Below are 22,805 nucleotides of genomic sequence, written 5' to 3' on the forward strand. Positions count from 1 at the left end.
TTTTTATTTTCTATTTTGCTTCTATAATTTGTGTGTGTGTGTTTGTTTTGAGACGGAGTCTCGCTGCTCCGTTGCCCAGGCGTGAGTGCAGTGGCGCGATCTAGGCTCACTGCAAGCTCCGCCTCCCGGGTTTACTTACGCCATTCTCCTGCCTCAGCCTGTAGCTGCAGCTACAGGCGCCTGCCACAACACCCAGCTAATTTTTTGTATTTTTAGTAGAGATGGGGTTTCACCGTGTTAGCCAGGATGATCTCAATCTCCTGACCTCGTGATTCGCCCACCTCAGCCTCCCAAAGTGCTAGGATTACAGGGGTGAGCCACCACGCCCAGTCTTTGTTTCTATAACTATTATTATTATTATTATTATTATTATTATTATTATTATTATTATTTTAGAGATAAGGTATTGCTCTTGTCACCCAGGCTAGAGTGCAGTGGCCCAATCACAGCTCACTGCAGGCTTCAACACCTGGGCCCAAGCAATCTTTCCACCTCAGCCTCTCAGGTAGCTGGGACTACAGGCATGCACCACCACGCTGGCTAAATTTTAGATTTTTTTGTAGAGACAAGGTCTGGTTCTCTTGCCCAGCCTGGTCTTAAACACCTAGACTCAGCCTCCCAGAGTGCTGGGATTACAAGCATGAGCCACTACACTCAACCAGTATATGGGGTCCCTGCCAGCACTTTGAATATGTCGTTCTCCTGCTTTCCATCCTCTGTGGTTTGAGATGAGAAGCCAGCCATTGATTGTATTGATATTCCCATGTATGTGATGAGTCACTTTTCTCTTGCTGCTTTCAAGATTTTCTCTGTGTTTTGGCTTTCAACAGTTTAAATATGATGTGTCTGGGTGTGGACCTTTTTGTATTTGTCCTAGTTAGGGTTGGTTGAACTTTTTGCATTTGTGGATTGATTTTTTTTTTAATCATTTTCAGAAGTTTTCAGCCATTATTTCTTCAAATATTTTCTGTCCTTTTCATGTTCTCTTTTTTTTTAATCTTTTTACTCCCATTACACAAATTTTATGGGTTCCTTTTGTTTGTTTTGGATATGGTGTCTTGCTATGTTGCCTAGGCTGGCTTCAAACTCCTGGGTTCAAGTGATCCTCCCAATCTCTCTTCTGTTATTCAGATTGTATAATTTCTACTAGTTTTTCTTCAAGTTCCCTGATTCTTCTGTCATCTCAAATCTGCTGTTGAACCTATGGTGAATTTTTCTTTTCAATTATTATATTTTTTCACATCCACAACCACAACTTCTGGCTAGTAGAGTTATTGGCTCTCACCCCTCGCTCACCTCAGGGATCTTCACTTCTACTGATGTTGTTGGGTGTGTGTGTTCCCCACCATTCCAAATTGAATGAGCCCTTTTCAGCCTCAGCAGAGGAGCCGCCAGTCCTCACAGCCCATGCCACCCTGACGCCCCCTTCCTAGTGACTGAGCTGGGAGAGGGACAGGAGCAGCTGCAGGCTAGCATGCCACAGATTCTCACCGTTCTTACCCAAAGTTCAACAATTTTTAAAGCATAAACAGATTTCAGATTGTTGCATGCCTTTTAATCAATTTCTAAAATGCAGATATTGTTTTGTCAATTTTATCTAGCTTTATAGCTGCTTTAATTTTTTTTTTAATTTTTGGAGATAGAATCCCGCTCTGTCGCCCCAGGCTGGAGTGCAGTGGTATGATCTCGGCTCACTGCAACCTCTGCCTCCTGGGTTCAAGCGATTCTTGTGCCTCAGCTTCCTGAGTAGCTGGGATTACAGGTGTGTGCCACTACACCTGGCTAATTTTTGTACTTTTAGTAGAGATGGGGTTTCGCCATGTTGGCCAGGCTGGTCTCAAACTCCTGGCCTTAAATGATCCCCCAACCTCGGCTTTCCAAAGTGCTGAGATTACAGGCATGAGCCACTGCACCTGGCCTATAAGCTGCTTTTAACAGGGAGGATTTGCCAGTCTCTTCATTCAGCTGTAGCCAAAAAGCCTGCCTCATCCTCTTCACTCCTTTTTTTTTTTTTTTTTTTAACCTTCTTTTCTTTTGTAATTAAACACTCACCTACCTTACTGGGCTCCTTTGATTTTTACTAGCTTCTTTTGCTAATTCTGAAACGTGGGCAGAGCATAAAGTTTGCCTTCTACAATCTTTCTTTTCATGCTTTTCAGTGAGATCTTATTCCCGCACGCCTTTAACTATCTTGCCAGACAGGTTCCTCTAGGATTGCTGTTTCTAGTCTAGTTCTCTACTCCCAAACTCCAGGTACAGATAGCTGAGCATGTGAACATCTTGTCATCCAAACAAAGTCAACATTTTTTCCTATTTTTAGCTCCCAAGCATTTTTCTATCTGACTTTTTAGGCCTTGTGTAGAGTAGATAATTATTCTGATATGTATTGGATTTATTAGGTGACACCATTATCCTGTCATTTACCAGAGCTTGACAACTTAGCTTTATCTTTGATTTGTTACATGTCTTCATTCGCTGTATGTGTTCATTTGCCTGTGAAATAATGTATTCCAATTGCTTAGCATAGTGCTTGTTGCATGGTAAGTGCTCACTAAATGATAGTGGTGATGGTAGTGATAGTGGTAGTTATTGTCTTATCATCCTCGGAATTCTGTCTCTACAATGTCTGTCTTCTCCATATTATGACCAAACGACATGGCTTATGAAAAGAGTGGTAGATTGGGAATCAACTAACCTAGTTTAGAATTCTAAGTCTGCCACTTACTTGACCTTAGAAAGCCACAGTTTCTTCATGTAAAATATTTAGGATCAGTAATACTTTCCTTGATGTACATAATAGATTTTGGGAAAATCAAATGACATATTTAAATTTATATAATTAATATCTTAAACTTTATTAAAGAAAGCTATTATTCTCTCAACTTCTATGCCAATTTCAGGCCCTTATTATTTTCTTCCTGGTCTGTCGTAACAACTTCCAAACTAGTTTCCCCCGTCCCCCTAAAGCTACGCTGTAGTAGATTAATCTAATAGAGCTCAGATCTAATGATACAACTGTCATGCACAAAAATCTACATTAGATGAAACAAATCTAAACTCACCTTGACATCATTACCTCATATTACCTTTACTTTACATCTTCTATTTCCCTCTACTTATCTTTTTTGCCAAGAAAACCTGTCTGTCCCTTTCACTGAACATACTTCGTGCTTCATTACCGTGGGCCTGTTCTCCCCTGGACTTGCTCCCTAGTCTGTCTTTTTCTCCAAAACCTGCACTCATCAGAGGTTGCATTAAAATGTTCCCTTCTCTGTGAAGCCTTTAGTTACTTGTTTGCTTCAAATGCAAACACTATGTCTTAAGATAGCTTTGATGCCTTGCAGTGTCCTGATCGTGGTGTGAGTTCAGTATATATTTTAATGGGATTTCTGCTTTGTTTAACAGGAACAAGAACATTTCTTATTTTTTCCTCTCTTTTGTTAACAGCTTCTTGGAAGCAAGTGATACAGACTTAATTTTGCCCTAAGAAATGGAGTTCTATTTACAGAAATTGGTTTCTAATGAAAAAGAATGCTTTGAACTGATGAAAAATTAAAATTTTCTGACAGATAAGATGCCCAGATCTTGTTATTCTTCTTTGTGGAGTCTTTTTTAAGTTCAAAGGCAATGACATTTATCATAGCCTTATTATGAAATAGTTTCTGCTGAGTCCAAAGTCATTTAATACAGTTGTTCTTAGCAAACCTCATTAAACAGGCACATCTTTTGAAACATCTCTATAGAATGATTTAATGATATGACTTCACAAACCCTTGTAGTGACTAATTGAAGTGGTTGTCAGCAATCTGGAATTTTCTTGCTTAAAATTCTGCTTGATTTTTTTCCCCCTTTCTGTTCTTACAACAGATTGGTAGTTCTCAACTTCAGTGTTATAGAAATATCAGGTGTTTTTAAATGCATATTCTGTAGCTGGGAATGATGGCACGTGCCTATAGCTACTTGGAAGGCTGAGGTGGGAGGACCACTTGGGCCCAGGAGGCAGAGGTTGCAGTGAGATCACACCACTATGTGCCTGGGCAACAGAGTGAGACTCCATCTCAAAAAAAGAAGAAAAAAATGCGTATTCTCCATCTCCTTCCCCAAAGATTGTGATGTTATAGATTGAAGTGGGGTTCAGAAGTCTGCTTTTTTTTTTTTAATTTTTTAAATTTTTTTAATTTTTTATTTATTTATTTATTTTTTTAAGACGGAGTCTTGCTCTGTTGCCCAGGCTGGAGTGCAGTGGCCAGATCTCAGCTCACTGCAAGCTCCGCCTCCTGGGTTTACGCCATTCTCCTGCCTCAGCCTCCTGAGTAACTGGGACTACAGGCACCCGCCACCTCGCCCGGCTAGTTTTTTGTATTTTTTAGTAGAGACAGGGTTTCACCGTGTTAGCCAGGATGGTCTCGATCTCCTGACCTTGTGATCCGCCCGTTACGGCCTCCCAAAGTGCTGGGATTACAGGCTTGAGCCACCACGCCCGGCCATTTTTTTTTATTTTTTTGAGATGGAGTCTCACTCTTCACCCAGGCTAAGTGACATGATCTTGGCTCACTGAAGCTTCCACCTCCTGAGTTCAAGCAATTCTCCTGCCTCAGCCTCAGCCTCAGCCTCCACATAGCTGGGACTACAGGTGTGTGCCACCATGCCTGGCTAATATTTGTATTTTTAGTAGAGGCAGGGTTTTGCCATGTTGGCCAGGCTGGTCTCAAACCCTCACCTCAGGTGATCTACCCATCTCAGCCTCCCAAAGTGCTGGGATTACAGGTGTGAGACACTGCGCCTGGCCAGAAATCTGCATTTCATGCAGGTGATGGACAACTTTGTCAAAAAATATTGTCCTTGACGAAAGTTCTGTTTTACAGTGAGTTTTTAGACTTGCTAACCTAATTTTTAAATGTTTCTTAGAAAACCTTTCTCATTACAGAAACAGAAAATCTGTGGGAGCTTAACTTTGCAGCATCACATGCTAGAACCTGTTCAGCGGATTCCCCGGTATGAGATGCTCCTTAAGGACTATCTAAGGAAATTGCCTCCTGATTCCCTGGACTGGAATGATGCTAAAAGTAAATGCTTTTTTTGTTTTCTCTCTATTATGGAATAAGCAAGTGGCCAAGCAGCCTTATGGTTTCAAAGGGAAATATATCTCACAGCTACTTTAGTCAAATGTTGCTGTTAGAAGATAATTTCATTGGAAATTGTTATCATCACCTCAGTTAGGCAAGTCACTTTTGAGCCAAAATGACAAGTTTAGAGCAGTGCAAATCACATTTATTTTTCTGGTTTCATGTTAGTCACTGGCTCTGAAATATAAAATTATAGACTTAAAGACATCTAGAATAGCAATACACAATTTCCTTGTCAGAGGAAGAATACAACCATTCAGAATTACAAGTGCTGCTGTTTAATTAGATAGGTTGGTGCATACCAAGAAAGCTAAGGTGACATTCACTATGTAAAAATAACCTAAGCAGAGTTGGTTCCACCTGCCCTAACATGCCTACCATAACAGGAAATGGTGCTTTTTATTGTCCAGTAACATTTTCTCCAAGAAAACTTTAATTCTGTTAGATGTCTTATTTTTTCATTAGATTATAATGAAAGGGTTTTTTTTTTAAAGGCTTATAAGTTTCAATAATACTTTACCTTTTTCTGTACTTTTGTGAATCAACTGTAAAGGCATGAATGAAAATTTAAGAAATAACAGTGGCTTGATATTCAACAAGCAGTAAGGGTACTTGTGTACAACCTTAAAACATTGCTACCTTCCCTTGTAATTTCTTGTTTTCTGTCATAAGTGACCCTTGATGAGAGATGAAGTACATAAAACATTTTTTGTCTTGGATCTTTAACCTTTTCTTTTTATTATTATTATTATTATTTTGAGACAGAGCCTCACTCTGTTGCCCAGGCTAGAGTGCAGTGGCACAATCTTGGCTCACTGTCACCTCCACCTCCCGAGTTCAAGCCATTCAGCTAATTGTTGTAATTTTAATAGAGACGGGTTTTCACCATGTTGGCCAGGCTGGTCTTAAACTCCTGACTTCAGATGATCCACCTACCTCGGCCTCCCAAAGTGCTGGGATTACAGGCGTGAGCCACTGCTCCTGGCCCTGATCCTTAGTCTTTTCTAGAACACAGGCTGTCTCAGATGTGTTTCTCCCACCATTTGAGTGACTGATCACAGAAACTTCTCTTCTCCATTTGCCCCTTCCATAGTGTAGAATGAACTCGACTTGCCATCTCCTCAAACCAACTACTTCCTGGGAACTCTGCCCTGTCTCCACTTCCATCCATCTCGCCTGACTGCTTAATTTGAGTGGCAGATCTAGTGGTGGGGGTGGGGGTGGAAACACCACTGCTCTTCCTCGAACTCATCTCTAGAGCAGTGGCTTTATCCCGTCTTATTTTGTCTTCCTGTATCCTAGATCCTGTATCAAGTGCACAGCATGGCCCACATCAGAATAGTTCTTTAAAATGTAAATTAAAATTCAGTTTCTTCTATACTCAGACTTTGGTATCCCCTTAGATGCCCATGTCAAAAATGAAAAAGTTGGTGACATGGTATGGCATTTTATTCCTCTTCGTTTGTTTTTCATTGCTACTTACACTAAAATTCTAAAGAGATCACAGAAGAAGGGCTTTTGGTGACCTAAAAGTAGAAGCGAAAGCAGCAAAAGTGCATTCTGTCCAGCAGTGCACAGAAGACAAAAAATGTAGTTGAAAAGTCTCAGGGTTGTTGTGGTAACAGAATTAGGCAGGCCAGTATTCACAAAACAAAAAAGAAAAGAAGAAAACGGGACGTGATTTAGGATTGAGAGGTTTTCCCTGGTGTCAGTCCCGCAAGAGGTCTCAGCATCCACCAGCAGCCCCTGGAGCTCCTATGATGTCCACACCACAGAGTTCCCATTCCCAGCTGCCACAGCAACAAAACCCTCCAACACTGGCCTCAGAAGAGTCCCTTTCACCCGACCCAGGCTAGAATTGTGAATGTATTTTCCCAGAGAAAGTAGGCTATGCTTAGTGGTTAATTTGCTCATACAACTAGTAAAATACTTACTGCTCCTGAAATATTTTAGAACTTTTGAGTCAGAAACCTGGGTTTAAATCTGGCCCTCCAATAGCATAGCTGTGTGACCTCAGCCAAGTTGTATTACTTCCCCATTTCATTCATCTGCCAAATGAAGCTAAAATACTTAATGGTTTAAGGCTGTGTAAGAATTGATACCGTAAGTACCTGGCAAAGTACCTAGTATGGAGTTAGTGTACGCTGTAAGTTTCAAAGTCTTTGAGTATAGAAGAAACTGAATTTTTGTTTACAGTTTGGAGAACTATTCTGATTTGGGCAATTCTGTGCACTCAATACAGGATCCAGGATAGGGGGAGACAAAATAAGTTGGGCTGGGGCCACAGCTCAAGAGATGAACTAAGGAAAAGCAGTGATGTTTCTATCTCTGCTTATTAATTTTGATGGTTCATTAGGGATTAATTAAACCTGTGAGCCTAATCATCATGTGTGACTTTTCATAAGGAAATACGAAGTTTCAAGTAATTTGCTTACAAATGAACTTTAGAAAGTATACCGTTTATAAATGGAAAATGCCACTATTTTTGTTGTATCTTTGGTCTCAGACTTCTTAATTTAGTAAGTTATTCAGCTATATAGAAGCACAGAAAGGACAAAGCATATTTATTTACTTTTCTTTTTTTCCCATTTAGAATCACTTGAAATTATATCTACAGCAGCAAGCCATTCTAATAGTGCAATAAGAAAAATGGTAAGTGGTTTTCGGAGGAGACAGGAGCCTTCTGATTAGACAATTATCAATAATACTGCCTCAATACTATGTAGATTTGGACCAAAGTGAATTGAAATAGATGAACCAAAAAGAATGTTTATGAAATGTTTAATGTTATCTGGAATAACTCTCTGAACTTGCTAATAACTGATGGAATTTATATCAAAATGTATGCTTACTCCTAATCCCTTCTGAATTTACATTTTAGTTAAGGTCATAGTATTATTAAAACTACTAGGTTGAAACTTGCCTGTATGTGATCTTGCTGTTTTAATTTCCTAGGAGAACCTAAAGAAACTCTTAGAGATTTATGAAATGTTGGGAGAAGAAGAAGACATTGTAAACCCTTCAAATGAACTAATAAAAGAAGGACAGATCCTCAAACTAGCTGCTCGGAACACATCAGCACAAGAACGCTACCTTTTCTTAGTGAGTATTATAGTGTTACAAGTCATATAAGAACTATAGGCCGGGCGTGGTGGCTCACGCCTGTAATCCCAGCACTTTGGGAGGCTGAGGCGGGCGGATCGTGAGGTTAGGAGATCAAGACCATCCTGGCTAACACGGTGAAACCCCGTCTCTACTAAAAATACAAAAAACTAGCCAGGCGTGGTAGCGGGCGCCTGTAGTCCCAGCTACTCGGGAGGCTGAGGCAGGAGAATGGCATGAACCCGTGGTGAACAGTGGTGCCAAGATGGCACCACTGCACTCCAGCCTGGGCAACAGAGCGAGACTCCATCTCAAAAAAAAAGAACTATATATAAAAATGTGACTGGGCACGGTGGCTCATGCTTGTAATCCCAGCACTTTGGGAGGCCGAGGCAAGTGGATCTCCTGAGGTCAGGAGTTTGAGACCAGTCTACTAAAAATACAAAAATTAGCTGAGTGTGGTGGCAGGTGCCTGTAATCCCAGCTACTCAAGAGGACGAGGCAGGAGAATTGCTTGGACCTGGGAAGTGGAGGTTGTAGTGAGCTGAGATCAACAGAGCGAGACTCCATCTAAAAAAAGGAATTATATATAAAAATAGTTGTATACAGCGTGGAAAAGTAGAATGTTTCCTTATTCACCAAAGCAATTATATCTAACCTGTTTTAGTCAACATTCCATTTAGGGGATATTCCATTTAGGGATTCCATTTAGGGAAATATTCTAAGTAACGTATTTTTCTGTAATTTTTCTGTATACTTGGTATGGATGGCCAGCAGTAGTGGCCCATCTGGAGCGGTGCTGCAATGATGCTGGTTGCAGCAGGAGAGGCATGGCCAGGGCAGCTACCCAGTCACAGCTGCTGACCCAGGCATTCCTGGGAAGCCCCCTGTACTCCTGCAGGCTCAGAAATGCCTGCTCCCACTGCCTGGCCTCTCCCCGCTCCCAATGCCCATTCCGATTTCGGAGCAAATTTGGGGTCAAGCCTGGGTGCTATTGCAAACCAGCAGGGTGTGCACACACTGGGGACAGTGCTGATATGCCAGCCCCCTGGTGTCTCAGCCTCTTCTAGACTTTGGGTGCCAATGAGCATGGGAGGGAAGCCAAGGGGGTGCTGAGGGTGGCTTGGTGTGGCCCTACATGTTCCCCAGTGCCAGCAGTGGAAGCCGCTTGCGGTATGCTTGGTCCAGCCATAGCTTTGCAGGGAGCCGGCACCCATGCTGGTCCCTGGAAATGCTCCCCTTGCTGTAGCCGGCATGCCTGGCTGTGCGCATGACCCAGAACCTGTGCTCGCTCATTCACGTACCCCTTGCTGCTCCAGGCTCGCCCTTGGCAGGTGTGGGATCTGGGCTGGTAGCACAAGCCAAGCGCAGCCCGCCAGGCCAAATGGGCAGAATGAGCCCAGCAGGCCCAAGCAGATCTCAGGCAAAGGAGCCACTGGCCACAAAGGTTTACGGCTGACAAAGCAACACCCCAAGGATCCTTTGACTGTATAATTTACTGCAGTAGCACATACTGACAACAATTTAACTTTACACATGTGGGATATGATACTTTCGGAAATGCTCCTTTTGCTTGTTTCAGATTTTCTCTTTCATTCTCAGGTAATTGGGTACCATTTCCTGGATATTTTGTTGGTGTGTCATTTCCTGACATCAATTCTCTTCCTAATCCTCTGTAGTCACTATTTTTAATCTCTCTAGGCTAAAAATATATATAGGCCTGGTTGTAAGACTTATGTCTAAAATATCTATGGGAAAAGTACATGAGTTCTCTAGATAGTTCTTTCTCACTGCAATCAGTCCTTGGCCCTTTCTTCACTTCCTGGAAATGACAGTCTGAGGCTTATCTCAAATATAAGAGCACTTCCTGGGGCATCCAGACCTTTTTTTTTTGGACTCTGTCCACCTGACCTTTACTCTTTGTTATCCTAATGAATTTCAGTTCCTTTCTATATCTAATAAGATGATAAGAAGAATCATAATAATAATATGCATTGACAAAGAATAAGCTAACATCGAATGGTAGCTTAATAAACGTTAGCTTTCATTCTGATTGTTATTAAAGAGAAACAGACACATGGGTGAAAAGGCTGCCTGGTGACTGGCATACAGTACATTCTTACGATGTTATTCATGTCTGACTTTTCTGCTGCGAGGCAGTCATCTCACCCACCATGGCATGAGTTGTCATGGGGGCTTAGAGACTTCTGTGTCTGTTTCCAGTCTCCATTGAAAGGAAAACTTAGGAACTAATTGTCATGCAGAGGGGTGTTCAGTACAAGGGGTCTTGACAAAGTTCATGGAAAATGCATATTATGAAAAAACTATGCATAGATTTCAAAGCATTTTGCAACAAAATAAACCCATAGTAACTTATTATAACATGTCCAAACAGTATCTGGTTTGAGGCACTAAGAAGGGTAAGACCTCAGTGTGAGACCAGGCACAGTGGCTCATACGTCTAATACCAGCACTTTGGGAATTCGAGACAGGAAGATGGCTTGAGCTTAGGAGTTCAAGACCAGCCTGGGCAACATACAGAGACCTCCCTGTCTCTACAAAAAATTTAAAAATTAGCTGGGCATGGTAGCTTGCACCTGTAGTCGTAGCTACTTGAGAGGCTGAGGCAGGAGGATCTCTTGAGCCAAAGAGTTCCCAGGCTGCACTGAGCTATGACCATGCTACCCAGCCTGGGTGACAGAGTGAGACCCTGTCTCAGAAAAATAAATAAATAAAAAATAAAGACATCAGGTTGAATCAAAGCAACATGAATTCTGTTAAAGTTGAAGCAAGAACAAACCTCAAACTTACGGTGAAGCTTGGATGCAAAAATGACAAAATCATTGATTCTTCATGAAAAGTTAATGGAGACAGTGCCACAAAGAAATCAGCAGTTTACAAATGGGTAACTGATTTTAAGAAGGGTCAAGACATTGTTGAAGATGAAACCTGCAGCAGCAGACCATCCACATCCTTTCGCTAGGAAGAAATTCATCTCGTTCCTGCCCTAATTGAAGAGGACTGACAGTGAACAGCGGAAGCAGTAGCCAATACCACACACATCTCAGTGGGGTTCATCTTGCACAAGTCTGACCGAAAACTTAAAGTTGAGCAACTTTCCACTCAATGGGTACCGAAAATGTTGCACCCAGATCAGCTGCAGACAAGAGCAGAAGTTGTGGTGGAAATCTTAAATAAGTGGCATCAAGCTTCTAAAGCATTTCTACAACAAATTGTAACAGGAGATGAAACATGGCTTTCCCAGTACAATCCTGAAGACAAAATACAATCAGAACAATGGTTACCAACAGGTAGAAGTGGTCCAGTCAAAGCAAAAGAGGTCCAGTCAGGAGCAAAGGTCGTGGCAAGTGTTTTTTTGGGATGCTCAAGACAATATGCCTGCTGACTTTCTCGAGGGCCAAAGAACAATAACATCTGCTTATTATGAGACGATTTTGAGAAAGCTAGCCAAAGAGTTTCGCAGAAAAACACCCAAGAAAGCTTCTCCAAAGAGTCCTTCTAAACCATGACAATGTTCTTGCTCATTATTCTCATCAAACAAGTGCAATTTTTTTAGAGTTTTGGCAGAGAATCATTAAGCATACACCTTACAGTCCTGGTTTGGTGGCTCTGAATTCTTTTTGTTTCCTAATCTTAAAGAATCTGTAAAGGACACCCATTTTCTTCAGTTAATAGTGTAAAAACTACTGCATTGCCATGGTAAAATTCTCAGGACCCTCAGTTCTTTAGGATGGATTAAATGACTGCTATCATTGATTACAAAATTGAACTTGGTAGACCTTAAGTTGAAATAAAATTTTTTCTTTTAATTCCATTTTTCCACAAACTTTTAAAAGTCTTTTTGTAACAGTCATGTTTTTAAAAGAATTTGGTCGCTATATGACCCACTAGTTCTACTCCAAGTTTTTATAATTCAAGAAAATTGAAAACGTGTGTCTGCACAAAAACCTGTACATCTTTGTCCATAACAGCATTATTCATAGTAGCCAAAAAATTTGAGACAACCTAAATGTCCATCAACTGAATAGATAAACAAAATGTGGTATGTTCATGTAATGAAATAGTATATGTTGAGAAAAAGGAATAAAAACTTATGAATGCTACATGGATTAACCTTAAAATGTTGTATCAAGTGGAAGATGCCAGTTACAACAGACCATCTACAGTATTTATATGAAATGTCCAGAAAAAGCAAATGCATAGAGACAGGATGTAATCAGTGGTTCCCTAATACTAGCAAGGAATGGAAAATGGATACGAGGTTCCCTTTTAGAGACGTAAAATGTTCTGTTACAGATATCCTAAAAACCATGATTTGTACATTTTAAAAGAGTAAATTTTATGGTATGTGAATATCTTCATAATTTAAAAATGTGTATTTTTACCAGATTAACTATAAAAGTTCTCATTTGTGCTAAACAGAAGTACTTCTTTCACAGGTAATATAGAGAGCTAGATAGAAAACAAGGATGTGTCATGTTAGGGTTCAGAGTCCTCTTCAGAGGTCTGTTATAAAAGGTCAGATGATTGCCATCGGAAAGGCAAATCGGGGTGGGGTGGGGGTGTGGCATATGAAGCGGGAGAGCAGTGGGAAAGCACCAGCATCAGGAGGCAGAGGAGCAAGCAGAAACGTGGGCAAGAGCCTTTATTGTGGTTTCTGCAGGAAGGAATGGGCAAGACAGAGCATCAGGATTAGGAATGGCTAGTTGGAATAATTTCTTTAGGGCTTAGGGGCCGGGCTTAGGGTCTGTTGTCCTGGCCCTGAGGTGACTGGGGCAGGAGAATAGTGGCCCAGAGAGTAAGTGTTCAATACAGGAGGTGACTGCAGGTATGAGTTCTGAATTGGTTGATTTCCACATGAAAGGCGTGTTACTCTCTCTAGGAATTGGATAACCCTGGGAGGGGCAGTCCTGTCAGTGTCAACAAGGCATTAAGATGCCTAAAATCAAAAATACATAAATAAAAAGACATGCTTAATACACCATTCTAGACAACATAACTGGGAGCCAATGTCTTTCCTCTGTCTTTGCCTTTTAGGTGCTAGGATCATTTTCCTTTCTCTTCTTCCTCATTAATGTGACAGCCTCTGCAGTTAAACTCTGAGCTCTGGGTCTAACCAATTGCCTCGGCCCAATTTTCACATTTGGGAGCTATTTTGGAAAGAGGTTTATGTTGAATATCTTGGTGCAGAGCTGAATTAAACAGCTCTTTGGAGGACAGGTGGCAAAGAACCTTGGGGAAAATGGCAGTCAGTGACTGAGGAAAAGACTCCTCCTGTTCCAGCTACTTTAAGCCATCAAACATATCATGCCATTGCCTCCCAGGAGAATGAGGTCACGTGGCAGGAATTTTAGGAGAGCCACATTCATTCTTTGAAGACCATCTTAGAAACATTTCCAGTGTCATGTTGGTTCTTTTCATCCACCCTCTCCAGTGCTGTGCTTGTCACAGAATCCTGCCTCGCCAGTGCACATTTATTCCCATGGAGCCTCTTGTTCTTTTGCTTGTAGAAACTTCAGAAGCACCATTTTTATCTTCTTTTCTCTCTAGAAAGGTAATGAGGGCTAGTTTTCTGTTTCCTACACTTGAGATATTACATTTGTCTAGAAAACCAAACTATATTTAGAATCCTCTATCTGCTTTTAAATGATCTTCATGTGTTTGCATGTTTTCATGCCTCCACACCACACTTTTTCATGGTTTTTTATTTTAATGTAGGATGCTGTTTAACGTAAGCCATTTCATGTTGCTATCACAGAACACCTGAGACTGGCTAATTTATAAGGAACAGGGGTTTATTTTCTACAGTACTGGAGGCTGGGAAGTCCAAGATTGGGGGGCTGGCATCTGGTGAGGGCCTTCTTACTGCATCGTAACATGCAGAAGGCCGGCATCACATGGTGAGAAAGAGAGAGAGCAAGAAATCCAATTCATGGCCTCAAGCCCTTTTATAATCGGCGTTAGTCTATTCCTGGATTAATTCATAGATTACTGGAGTCCTCATGACCCAAACACTTACATTAGGCCCCACCTCCCAACACTTCTGCATTAGGGATTAAGTTTCCCAACACATACTTTTTACACATTACTATGGCAGGTACTCTTGAAATAAACTGACATCCAAAAGTTTAAAAAAAATAAAATAAAAGCAGCAAATTACCCCGCAAAACAACCAAGACATTTTATTCTTGGCTCTTTGGAGTTGTTCTGTTCCTTATTTCCTTGGAACTTGATAGAGTCAGATTATTTTTCCCTTATTTAATCTTTGAACACAGAACAAGCACTAGAAATTTTCTCCACCAATATCCTATTACCTTTGGAAACAAACATTAATGAAATTGTCACTGGTGAGAAAACAAAATTGAATTATTTCAGTCAAACATATTTTTAGAGGCTTGAAATAAATACTTGAACAGTAGAGATCAAGAAAGACCCTCCCTCCCTGTGTTTTTAATAATATTGAGGTTTGTTGTTTGTTGTTGTTGTTTTTTTTTTTTTTTTTTTTTTCAAGACAGTCTCGCTCTGTCGCCCAGGCTGGAGTGCAGTGGCGCAATCTCGGCTCACTGCAAGCTCCGCCTCCCGGGTTCATGCCATTCTCCTGCCTCAGCCTCCCGAGTAGCTGGGACTACAGGCGCCCGCCACCACGCCCGGCTAATTTTTTGTATTTTTAGTAGAGACGGGGTTTCACTGTGTTAGCCAGCATGGTCTCGATCTCCTGACCTCATGATCTGCCCACCTCAGTCTCCCAAAGTGCCGGGATTACAGGCGTGAGCCACCACACCCAGCCGAGGCTTGTAGTTTTTATCACAACCTAGGACTTGTAGAAATTGCCTCGCTAGTCTGAGATTGCTTCACTGATCACTACTTCTAAGCTGTGGGCATGAAATAAAAGGGAATCTCCTACCCTAAAAGGGAAAGTCAATGTTCTTCATACCATAGTTGCTATAATTTCTTTTTTCAGTATCAGGGAAAACCCAGGGGGAAGTAATTATTTGTGAAAGGTGGTGGTGGCTTTTGCTACAGGAGCAAGGTTCATGGAGGGAACAGGACGAGCTACTTGGTTTCTTCCTATATATGATATCTTCTTTGTAAGCAATGATTTCTATCGTGCAGGAGCTCCCACCTTCACCTATGCAAAGAAGAAAAGGATATATGTGAAGTCCCATTTAGGGAGAATATAATAGAGGGAATATAGTCCTGAAAGCATGAAAGGGAAGGAGAAACATACACATTTATAAGATAATCTGTCATGTGAGCATAACTACAAATAGTAAATGCTAAAAACCTTCATATTCATGGACTTGTTTCTATAAAACAGCATGAGTGCTGAACTTAAAAGCCAACTTGAGGACAAGTATCAGATAACTCACAAATTTTATGCCATACCATTACATTTGTCACTCAGTTTGCAGGAACAATTTGATTATTGTTGATGGCTGGAATGTGTGACCTCTGTCCCTTGTGCTGGTGGCTCTGCAGCTCCTGCAACATTCACAGCTTCAACCAAATATCCTCCTGAGAAGGCCTTGATAGAAGTGTTAACAGGAAAACTTAGCAAGCAAGCTGTGGCCTTAATCAGACAATGATATGGATGGTGATAAAAACCTTTTGGAGCTTTTTTTCAGATCTCTAAAATCTATGTATAATGAGGGTGTCATTGCCAGATTCAGATACAGTGGACAGTTAGTGATAAAGGCCTACACCCCAAGAGGATATATTTGAGAGGCTGAGACTGGAGGATCTCTTGAGCCCAGGAATTCAAGACCAACCTGGGCAGCATAGCAGTACCCCATCTCTATTTAAGGAAAAAAAAAAAAACAGCTCTGTCTTTTTTTCCAGGATATAGGTTATATCTTTGGATATATCTGTAATGTGATCATTACAGATGTAATCATTTATTTCTACATTCTCCAGTGTGGAACTGAAATTTATAACACTGGATACAGAAACTTACAAAATGAGAAAACAACTGTGAGAAACTAACATCCAGAATGACTATTACAGACCGTCACATAAACTTGTTGGAATGTTTTACATACCCATCAACCTTTCTTGTCTTCATAGCAATGTGAAACTGAACAGAGGGCCTAGCAGGACGGATCTAGACTCAAGTCCCAAGGAGAATAAAATGAGAAGACTTGTTGAATTTAGGCCCTTAGTCTGTGCAAAGCACTGTTCTACATACTTCACATTTGTTCCATTTAATCTCAGCAACCTGTGAATTTTACAGATAATGACCTTGAGGCATGAGGGTTTGCACAGCTCATAAGAGGTAGAGTGCAGGTTTGAGAGCTTCTTGTCTGGCTTCAGAGCCTCTGCTAATAATAGTACTCAGCTGAAAGTAAAATTTTAGAGAAAATTTGAAGAATTAATAAATTGAGAAATCTTGATGAAGCAAGCAAGTAAAATAAAAACCATGTTGAATTTAGCCCACATGCTATTGGGAAAGTAAATTTTAAAGCAATTTTATTCCCTAATTGCTCTGGTCTTAGAAAATACATGTAACCCTAGAAACAACTTGAGAAGCAATAAATATGAAGAAGATGAGTATAGATCTTCTCTCAGGAATCTGCCCTCAAATTAACACAAATATTTACGGTTTTATTTCTTTGCATATTTTAACATAGTCAAAAGTGAACTAAATAATTTAATAAAGTCTTTGAAAGTGAATTTCTATCGTGTCAGCCTTCTAACATACCATTTTTCATGCAATTAATAGCCCGTGCTTTTTTTTTTTTTTTTCCTGTTTTGAATGGAATCTCACTCTATCACCCAAGCAGGAGTACAGTGGTGTGATCTCGGTTCCCTGAAACCTCTACCTCCCTGGTTCAAGGGATCCCACCTTAGCCTCCTGAGTAGCTGGGACTATATGTGCGTGCTACCACACCTGACTAATTTTTGTATTTTTTGTAGAGACAGGGATAGTCTTCATTTTTAAAGGTACATCTTGTAAAGAATAAGGCGCTGCCTTTAAAGACCTCTAATAAAACTGATGGCTTTTCAGAAAAATCATATGTGGTAAAGTCTTTTTTTTTTTTTTTTGAGACGGAGTTTTGCTCTTGTGGCCCAAGCTAGAGTGCAATGGCACAATCTGAGTTCGCTGCAACCTCAGCCTCCTGGGTTCAAGTGATTCTCCTGCCTCAACCTCCCGAGTAGCTGGGATTATAGGTGCACTCCACCGTGCCCAGCTAGTTTTTTGTATTTTTAGTAGAAACAGAGTTTCACCATGTTAGCCAGTCTGGTCTCGAACTCCTGACCTCAGGTGATCCACCCCGCTCAGCCTTCCAAAGTGTTGGGATTACAGACGTGAGCCACCGCGCCTGGCCCATATGTGGTAAATTTTTAAGCAAGACTTAAGGATTCATAATACTATTCAAGAGCACTGTGGGATCACAGAGACCTTGGCCCTGTGGCTTGCTTTTTATGTAGGGTTTAATGTCCAAACCCCACATGTTCTAATGAGATTTGAACTAATAAATAGGCTATTTTTTAAAAGCTTAACATTCAACAGTCCGGTTTAAAAAAAAAAAAAAAAATTGCTGACCAGGTGCTGTGTCTCACACTATAATCCCAGCACTTCCGGAGGCAGAGGCGGGAGTATCCTTTGAGGCCAGGAGTTAAAGACCAGCCTGGGCAACATAGGTAGGCCCTATGTCTACAAAAACAATTTTTAATTGAGGCCAGGCGTGGTAGCTCAGGCCTGTAATCCCAGCACTTTGGGAGGCCAAGGCAGAAGGATTTCTTGAGTTCAGGAGTTCAAGACCAGCCTGGGCAACATAGCAAGACCTCATCTCTACTAAGAAAAACTAACTGGGCATGGTGGTGTGTTTCTATAGTCCCGCCTACTCAGAAAGCTGAGGCAGAAGGATGGCTTGAACCCAGAAGTTAAAGACTGCAGTGAGTTATGATTGCACCACCGTACTGCAGCCTGGGTGACAGAGTGAGACCCTATCTCCGATGTAATAATAATTGCTAAATATTACTCTCTTCTTCTAACACCTAGTTTTAGACTTGCCCTCTAAGATACATCAATGAGAAATTCTTGTGTTTAAGAACTTAAAAGGTTAAGAAATTAAGCTCCTGGTATATCAAAAGGTCCTTAGTAATTTGTTGTGAATTTATTGAACTAATTTGCTTAGTACAGTAGTACAAAACTGTTGATTTAAATGAATATCAATAAAATATGTATGAGTCATGAATGGGAAATATATTTTTCAAAGTGCGAGAATATGATTTTTTATACAAGCATAAACCTCAATGTTTTAGAAAATAATTTTTCTCATGCAGGCAGTACTGTGTTCTCTAGAAATTACTTAGAATTTTTGTCTAGGGCTGCCTTTAAAATTGATCAGTTTCTGACTGGGCACGGTGGCTCACACCTGTAATCCCAGCACTTTGGGAGGCTGAGGCAGGCGAATCACGAGGTCAGGAGATCCAGACCATCCCGGCTAACATGGTGAAACCCCGTCTCTACTAAAAATACAAAAAAAGGAGCCAGGTGTGGTGGCAGGCGCCTGTAGTCCCAGCTACTCGGGGGGCTGAGGCAGGAGAATGGCGTGAACCCGGGAGGCAGAGCTAGCAGTGAGCCGAGATCGCACCACTGCACTCCAGCCTGGGCAACAGAGCAAGACTCCATCTCAAAAAAAAAAAAAAAAAAAAAAAACACTGATCAGTTTCCCCTATTTATTTTCTTTACTGATATATGTTCTCCTTCCTTGCAGTTCAACAACATGTTGCTGTACTGTGTGCCCAGATTCAGCTTGGTAGGCTCTAAATTCACAGTTCGAACCAGGGTTGGCATTGATGGAATGAAAATTGTAGAGACTCAAAATGAAGAATATCCACATACTTTCCAGGTATCTGGGAAAGAGAGAACACTGGAACTGCAGGCCAGGTAAGGGAACCATTTCTATCACACTGCTTTCCAAAAGCAAGCATCAGAATGAATCATTAGAACAGAATGGCTCTGAGGGTTTTCCCCAAGTGAATACTGCAGATCTCTGGGACTCTGGTTGGATATAAATGCAGAGCTGTAGGTTCTTGAAAAGTCATGTCTCCTCTCTCTCAATTCCTCCATAGTGCCTAGGACAGCGGTTTGTAGACAGTAAGCGTTCAGTAAATTGATTAACTCTTCAGAAATACAGGGTACTCAGAGGATGAAATTATTGCCATCAAGCCAGTACCTTGATTTACAGGAAAAGGTTCTCTCCTAATCCTTCCACCCCTCCTTTTGGTCCACAAATATTTGTTGATGCTTGTTATTCCATGCTAATCTCTGAGTCTTTCAGATACTCTACATTTTAGGGCCTTAGGGGCACTTGAATGGAAAGAAATGTTCGTAAGAGGCAGGGTGGTAAGGGTAAAACTTCTCCCACCATAGTTGCAGAATACATGAAGGGAGCCATTAGGGACTCAGGTGGCCTCTGACAACCAGGACTTCTAGAAGGTATGGCTCTTGTTATATTTTTATTGGGAGAGAAAGGTTTGGAGTTCTGGCTAACATTCCCCTAGCCATAACCTTTTTTTTTTTCCCTTACTTTTTTTTTTTGAGATGGAATTTCACTCTTGTTGCCCAAACTGGAGTGCAATGGCATGATCTCAGCTCACGGCAACCTCTGCCTCCCAGGTTCAAGCGATTTTCCTGGCTCAGTCTCCTGAGTAGCTGGGATTACAGGCACCTGCCACCACGCCTGGCAAATTTTTTTTTTTTTTTTTTTGAGACGGAGTCTCGCTCTGTCTCCCAGGCTAGAGTGCAGTGGCCTGATCTCGGCTCACTGCAAGCTCCGCCTCCTGGGTTCACACCATTCTCCTACCTCAGCCTCCTGAGTTAATTTTTGTATTTTTAATGGAAACAGGGTTTCACCATGTTGACCAGGGTGGTCTTGAACTCCTGAGCTCAGGTGATCCGCCCGCCTCAGCCTCTCATAATGCTAGGATTACAGGCATGAGCCACTGCACCCAGCCCGTAACCATTTTTAAAGGATTAAAAAGTCCATGAGAACCACTGCAGTTGATCAGAGCTACCTCATGCATGAACCTCTGGAATACAGAGTGCTGTCAGGTTTTGAAATACCTGCTTTAGAAAACAGTCTTCCAAGCTGGGCTCGGTGGCTCACGCCTGTAATCCCAACACTTTGGGAGGCTGAGGTGGGGGGATCACTTGAGATCAGGAGTTCTAGACCAGCCTGGCCAACATGGCAAAACCCCGTCTTTGCTAAAACTACAAAAATTAGCCAGGCATGATCCCATTACTGCACTCCAGCCTGGACAACAGAGTGAGACTCTGTCTCAAAAAATAATAATAAGTCATCCATTTATTGTTCTAATGCATGGCCTGGTAAAAATTTAGATGCTTCAGGGGGTCACAGAGCAGAGGGTGAAGAACCAATCCTAGCTCTAGTGGTGTCAATATCCCAGAATCCATGGAGACTCAGAATATTCTTCTGGTCCTTTCCACCATTAGCTTATGCTTCTGGCTGCTCAGATGAATTTACCCTGAATATTCGTACTTAGTAACTGCTTAAAAGCTGAAATTTCAGATTTTAAAAGAGAATAAATCATTTTAACAGGTATCTGTACCCAGGGAGTCCAAGAATTGGTGAATTTACAGTTTTGGAATGTGGGCAGGCTGGGAAAGTTTGAAGAAACAGCCCGTTCTTTGATTTGCCACAGAGAATATGTACTGAACTTCCTTTTCCTCAGGGAGCAGGTAGCATTTGAAACTTGCCTTTGAGTGTCATTGTTTCCCTACCTCATGGTGGGTTCGGGCCCTAGCCCCTCAAACCCAAGGGCAGAATATATGATGCTTTGCTGAAGGCTCTTGACTGAGTCCTCACTCAGTGGTTGATTTACTGAGCTAATGGCCCTGGCAACAAGGAACACTATCAATAGTTCTTTTTTTTTTGTTTTTTTTGGTTTTTTTTGAGACAGAGTCTCGCTCTGTTGCCCAGGCTAGAGTGCAGTGGCATGATCTTGGCTCACTGCAACCTCCATACCCTGGGTTCAAGTGATTCTCATGCCTCAGCCTCCCAAGTAGCTGGGACTATAGGTGCCTGCCACCAAGCCCTACTAACTTTTGTATTTTTAGTATAGATGGGGTTTCGCCATTTTGGCCGGGCTAGTCTCGAACTGACCTCAGGTGGTCCACCCACCTTGGCCTTCCAAAGTACTGGAATTATAGGCGTGAGCCACCGCACCCAGCCTCATCAAGAGTTCTGATCATCATAGTTTTCATTGCAGAAAGAATGAAGGCATTGCTAACTCTGAAATTTCAGCACACTTCCAATCTGCAAACCCAAGAGATGTGTGTAACTACAGGGGAGATATTTCTAAGGTTTCTTAGTTTGCCTGAATGGATACTTTCAGTCCTCCTTTAGCCAGTTGGGCTATTTTCTCATCAAGATGGGGCTAATTGGTGAGGAATTTTCTTAAGTACAGGCAGTCATCACTTTATAACATTCCAACACACAGTACTGGATACCTTCCATTTCTTATTGGAAACATGGTTATTCTGTCAAAAAATTTTTATTTACCTAATCTCATTGCTTTAGTTATATTTGTGCTTATATGGTGATATTGAACATCTGAATTAAGTGATTATTTTCGGTATGATCTATCATGCTCTTTTTTTTTTTTTCTGAGGCTGAGTTTTACTCTTGTCACCCAGGCTGGAGTGCAATGGTGCAATCTTAGCTCACTGCAACCTCCTCCTCCCAGGTTCAAGCAATTCCTCTGCCTCAGCCTCCCAGAGTAGCCAGGATTATGGGCACATGACGCCACACCCAGCTAATTTTTTTTTTTTTAGTGGAGACAGAGTTTCACCATGTTGGCCAGGCTGGTCTCAAACTCCTGACCTCAGGTGATCTGCCCACCTTAGCCTCCCAAAGTGCTGGGATTACAGGCCTAAGCCACTGCACCCAGCCTATCATGCTCTGTTAAGAATGGGACAAACACTGAAGTTCCAAGAAAGTCAGAGTGCCATAGGAATTATGTGGAATCAAAACTTGGGTATATATTTGGAGATACTGAAAGAGTATTTGATTCTGAAGCTAACTGGGAAAAAAGGACCCCACTTTTCTTGCTAAGGTGTGAGTCAGCCTCAAGACTGAAGTACTTTTGTGCTGCTTCTTCTACTTTCAAAAAGATAAAAAGTATTCTGTTTTATATACAGAATACCATTATGGTTTTCTATGGCTAAGTGGAAATAAAAATATAAGGGGGAAAACAATCTACCATAACTAAAAACTAAAATGAAAAGCTATAAAGACTTGTTGGGTGTCTCTGCATTTGAAAGGCTAAAAGCAGCTAGCAAATAACTGTGCTTCCAGGGCAACAGAGCTGTGGTGGCAAGGCAGAGCAATAGGGAGAGTTTTTTAATTTTTAATTTTTTTTTTTATTTTGAGAAGCAAGATTGAAGCCCCCAGGTGAACAATGAGCAGAAGCTTCCACTTGGTGGACACAGATTCCAGCAGCATTCCTGGCACATCATGGTGTTCAATAATCAATTTGCTGGAAAGATAGATTGTGACACAGAAACAATCCTTCAGCTAGCCTCAT

General features: G+C 41.4%; 1 protein-coding gene across 21 annotated transcripts in view; it reads left to right on the forward strand.

The window, feature by feature from the left end:
* FGD4 (FYVE, RhoGEF and PH domain containing 4) overlaps positions 1-22,805 on the forward strand; it is a 260,601-nt gene that overhangs the window by 219,273 nt on the left and 18,523 nt on the right. For all 21 annotated transcript variants that reach the window (XM_005570523.5, XM_074006580.1, XM_074006574.1 and 18 more), the window contains 4 exons: positions 4,928-5,066; positions 7,720-7,778; positions 8,082-8,228; positions 18,971-19,143. In XM_005570523.5, the coding sequence (XP_005570580.3) occupies positions 4,928-5,066; positions 7,720-7,778; positions 8,082-8,228; positions 18,971-19,143 (518 nt within the window). The remainder of the gene's footprint in view (positions 1-4,927; positions 5,067-7,719; positions 7,779-8,081; positions 8,229-18,970; positions 19,144-22,805) is intronic.

This window comes from Macaca fascicularis, chromosome 11 (assembly GCF_037993035.2).
Source record: "Macaca fascicularis isolate 582-1 chromosome 11, T2T-MFA8v1.1".
Classification (NCBI taxonomy): domain Eukaryota; kingdom Metazoa; phylum Chordata; class Mammalia; order Primates; family Cercopithecidae; genus Macaca; species Macaca fascicularis.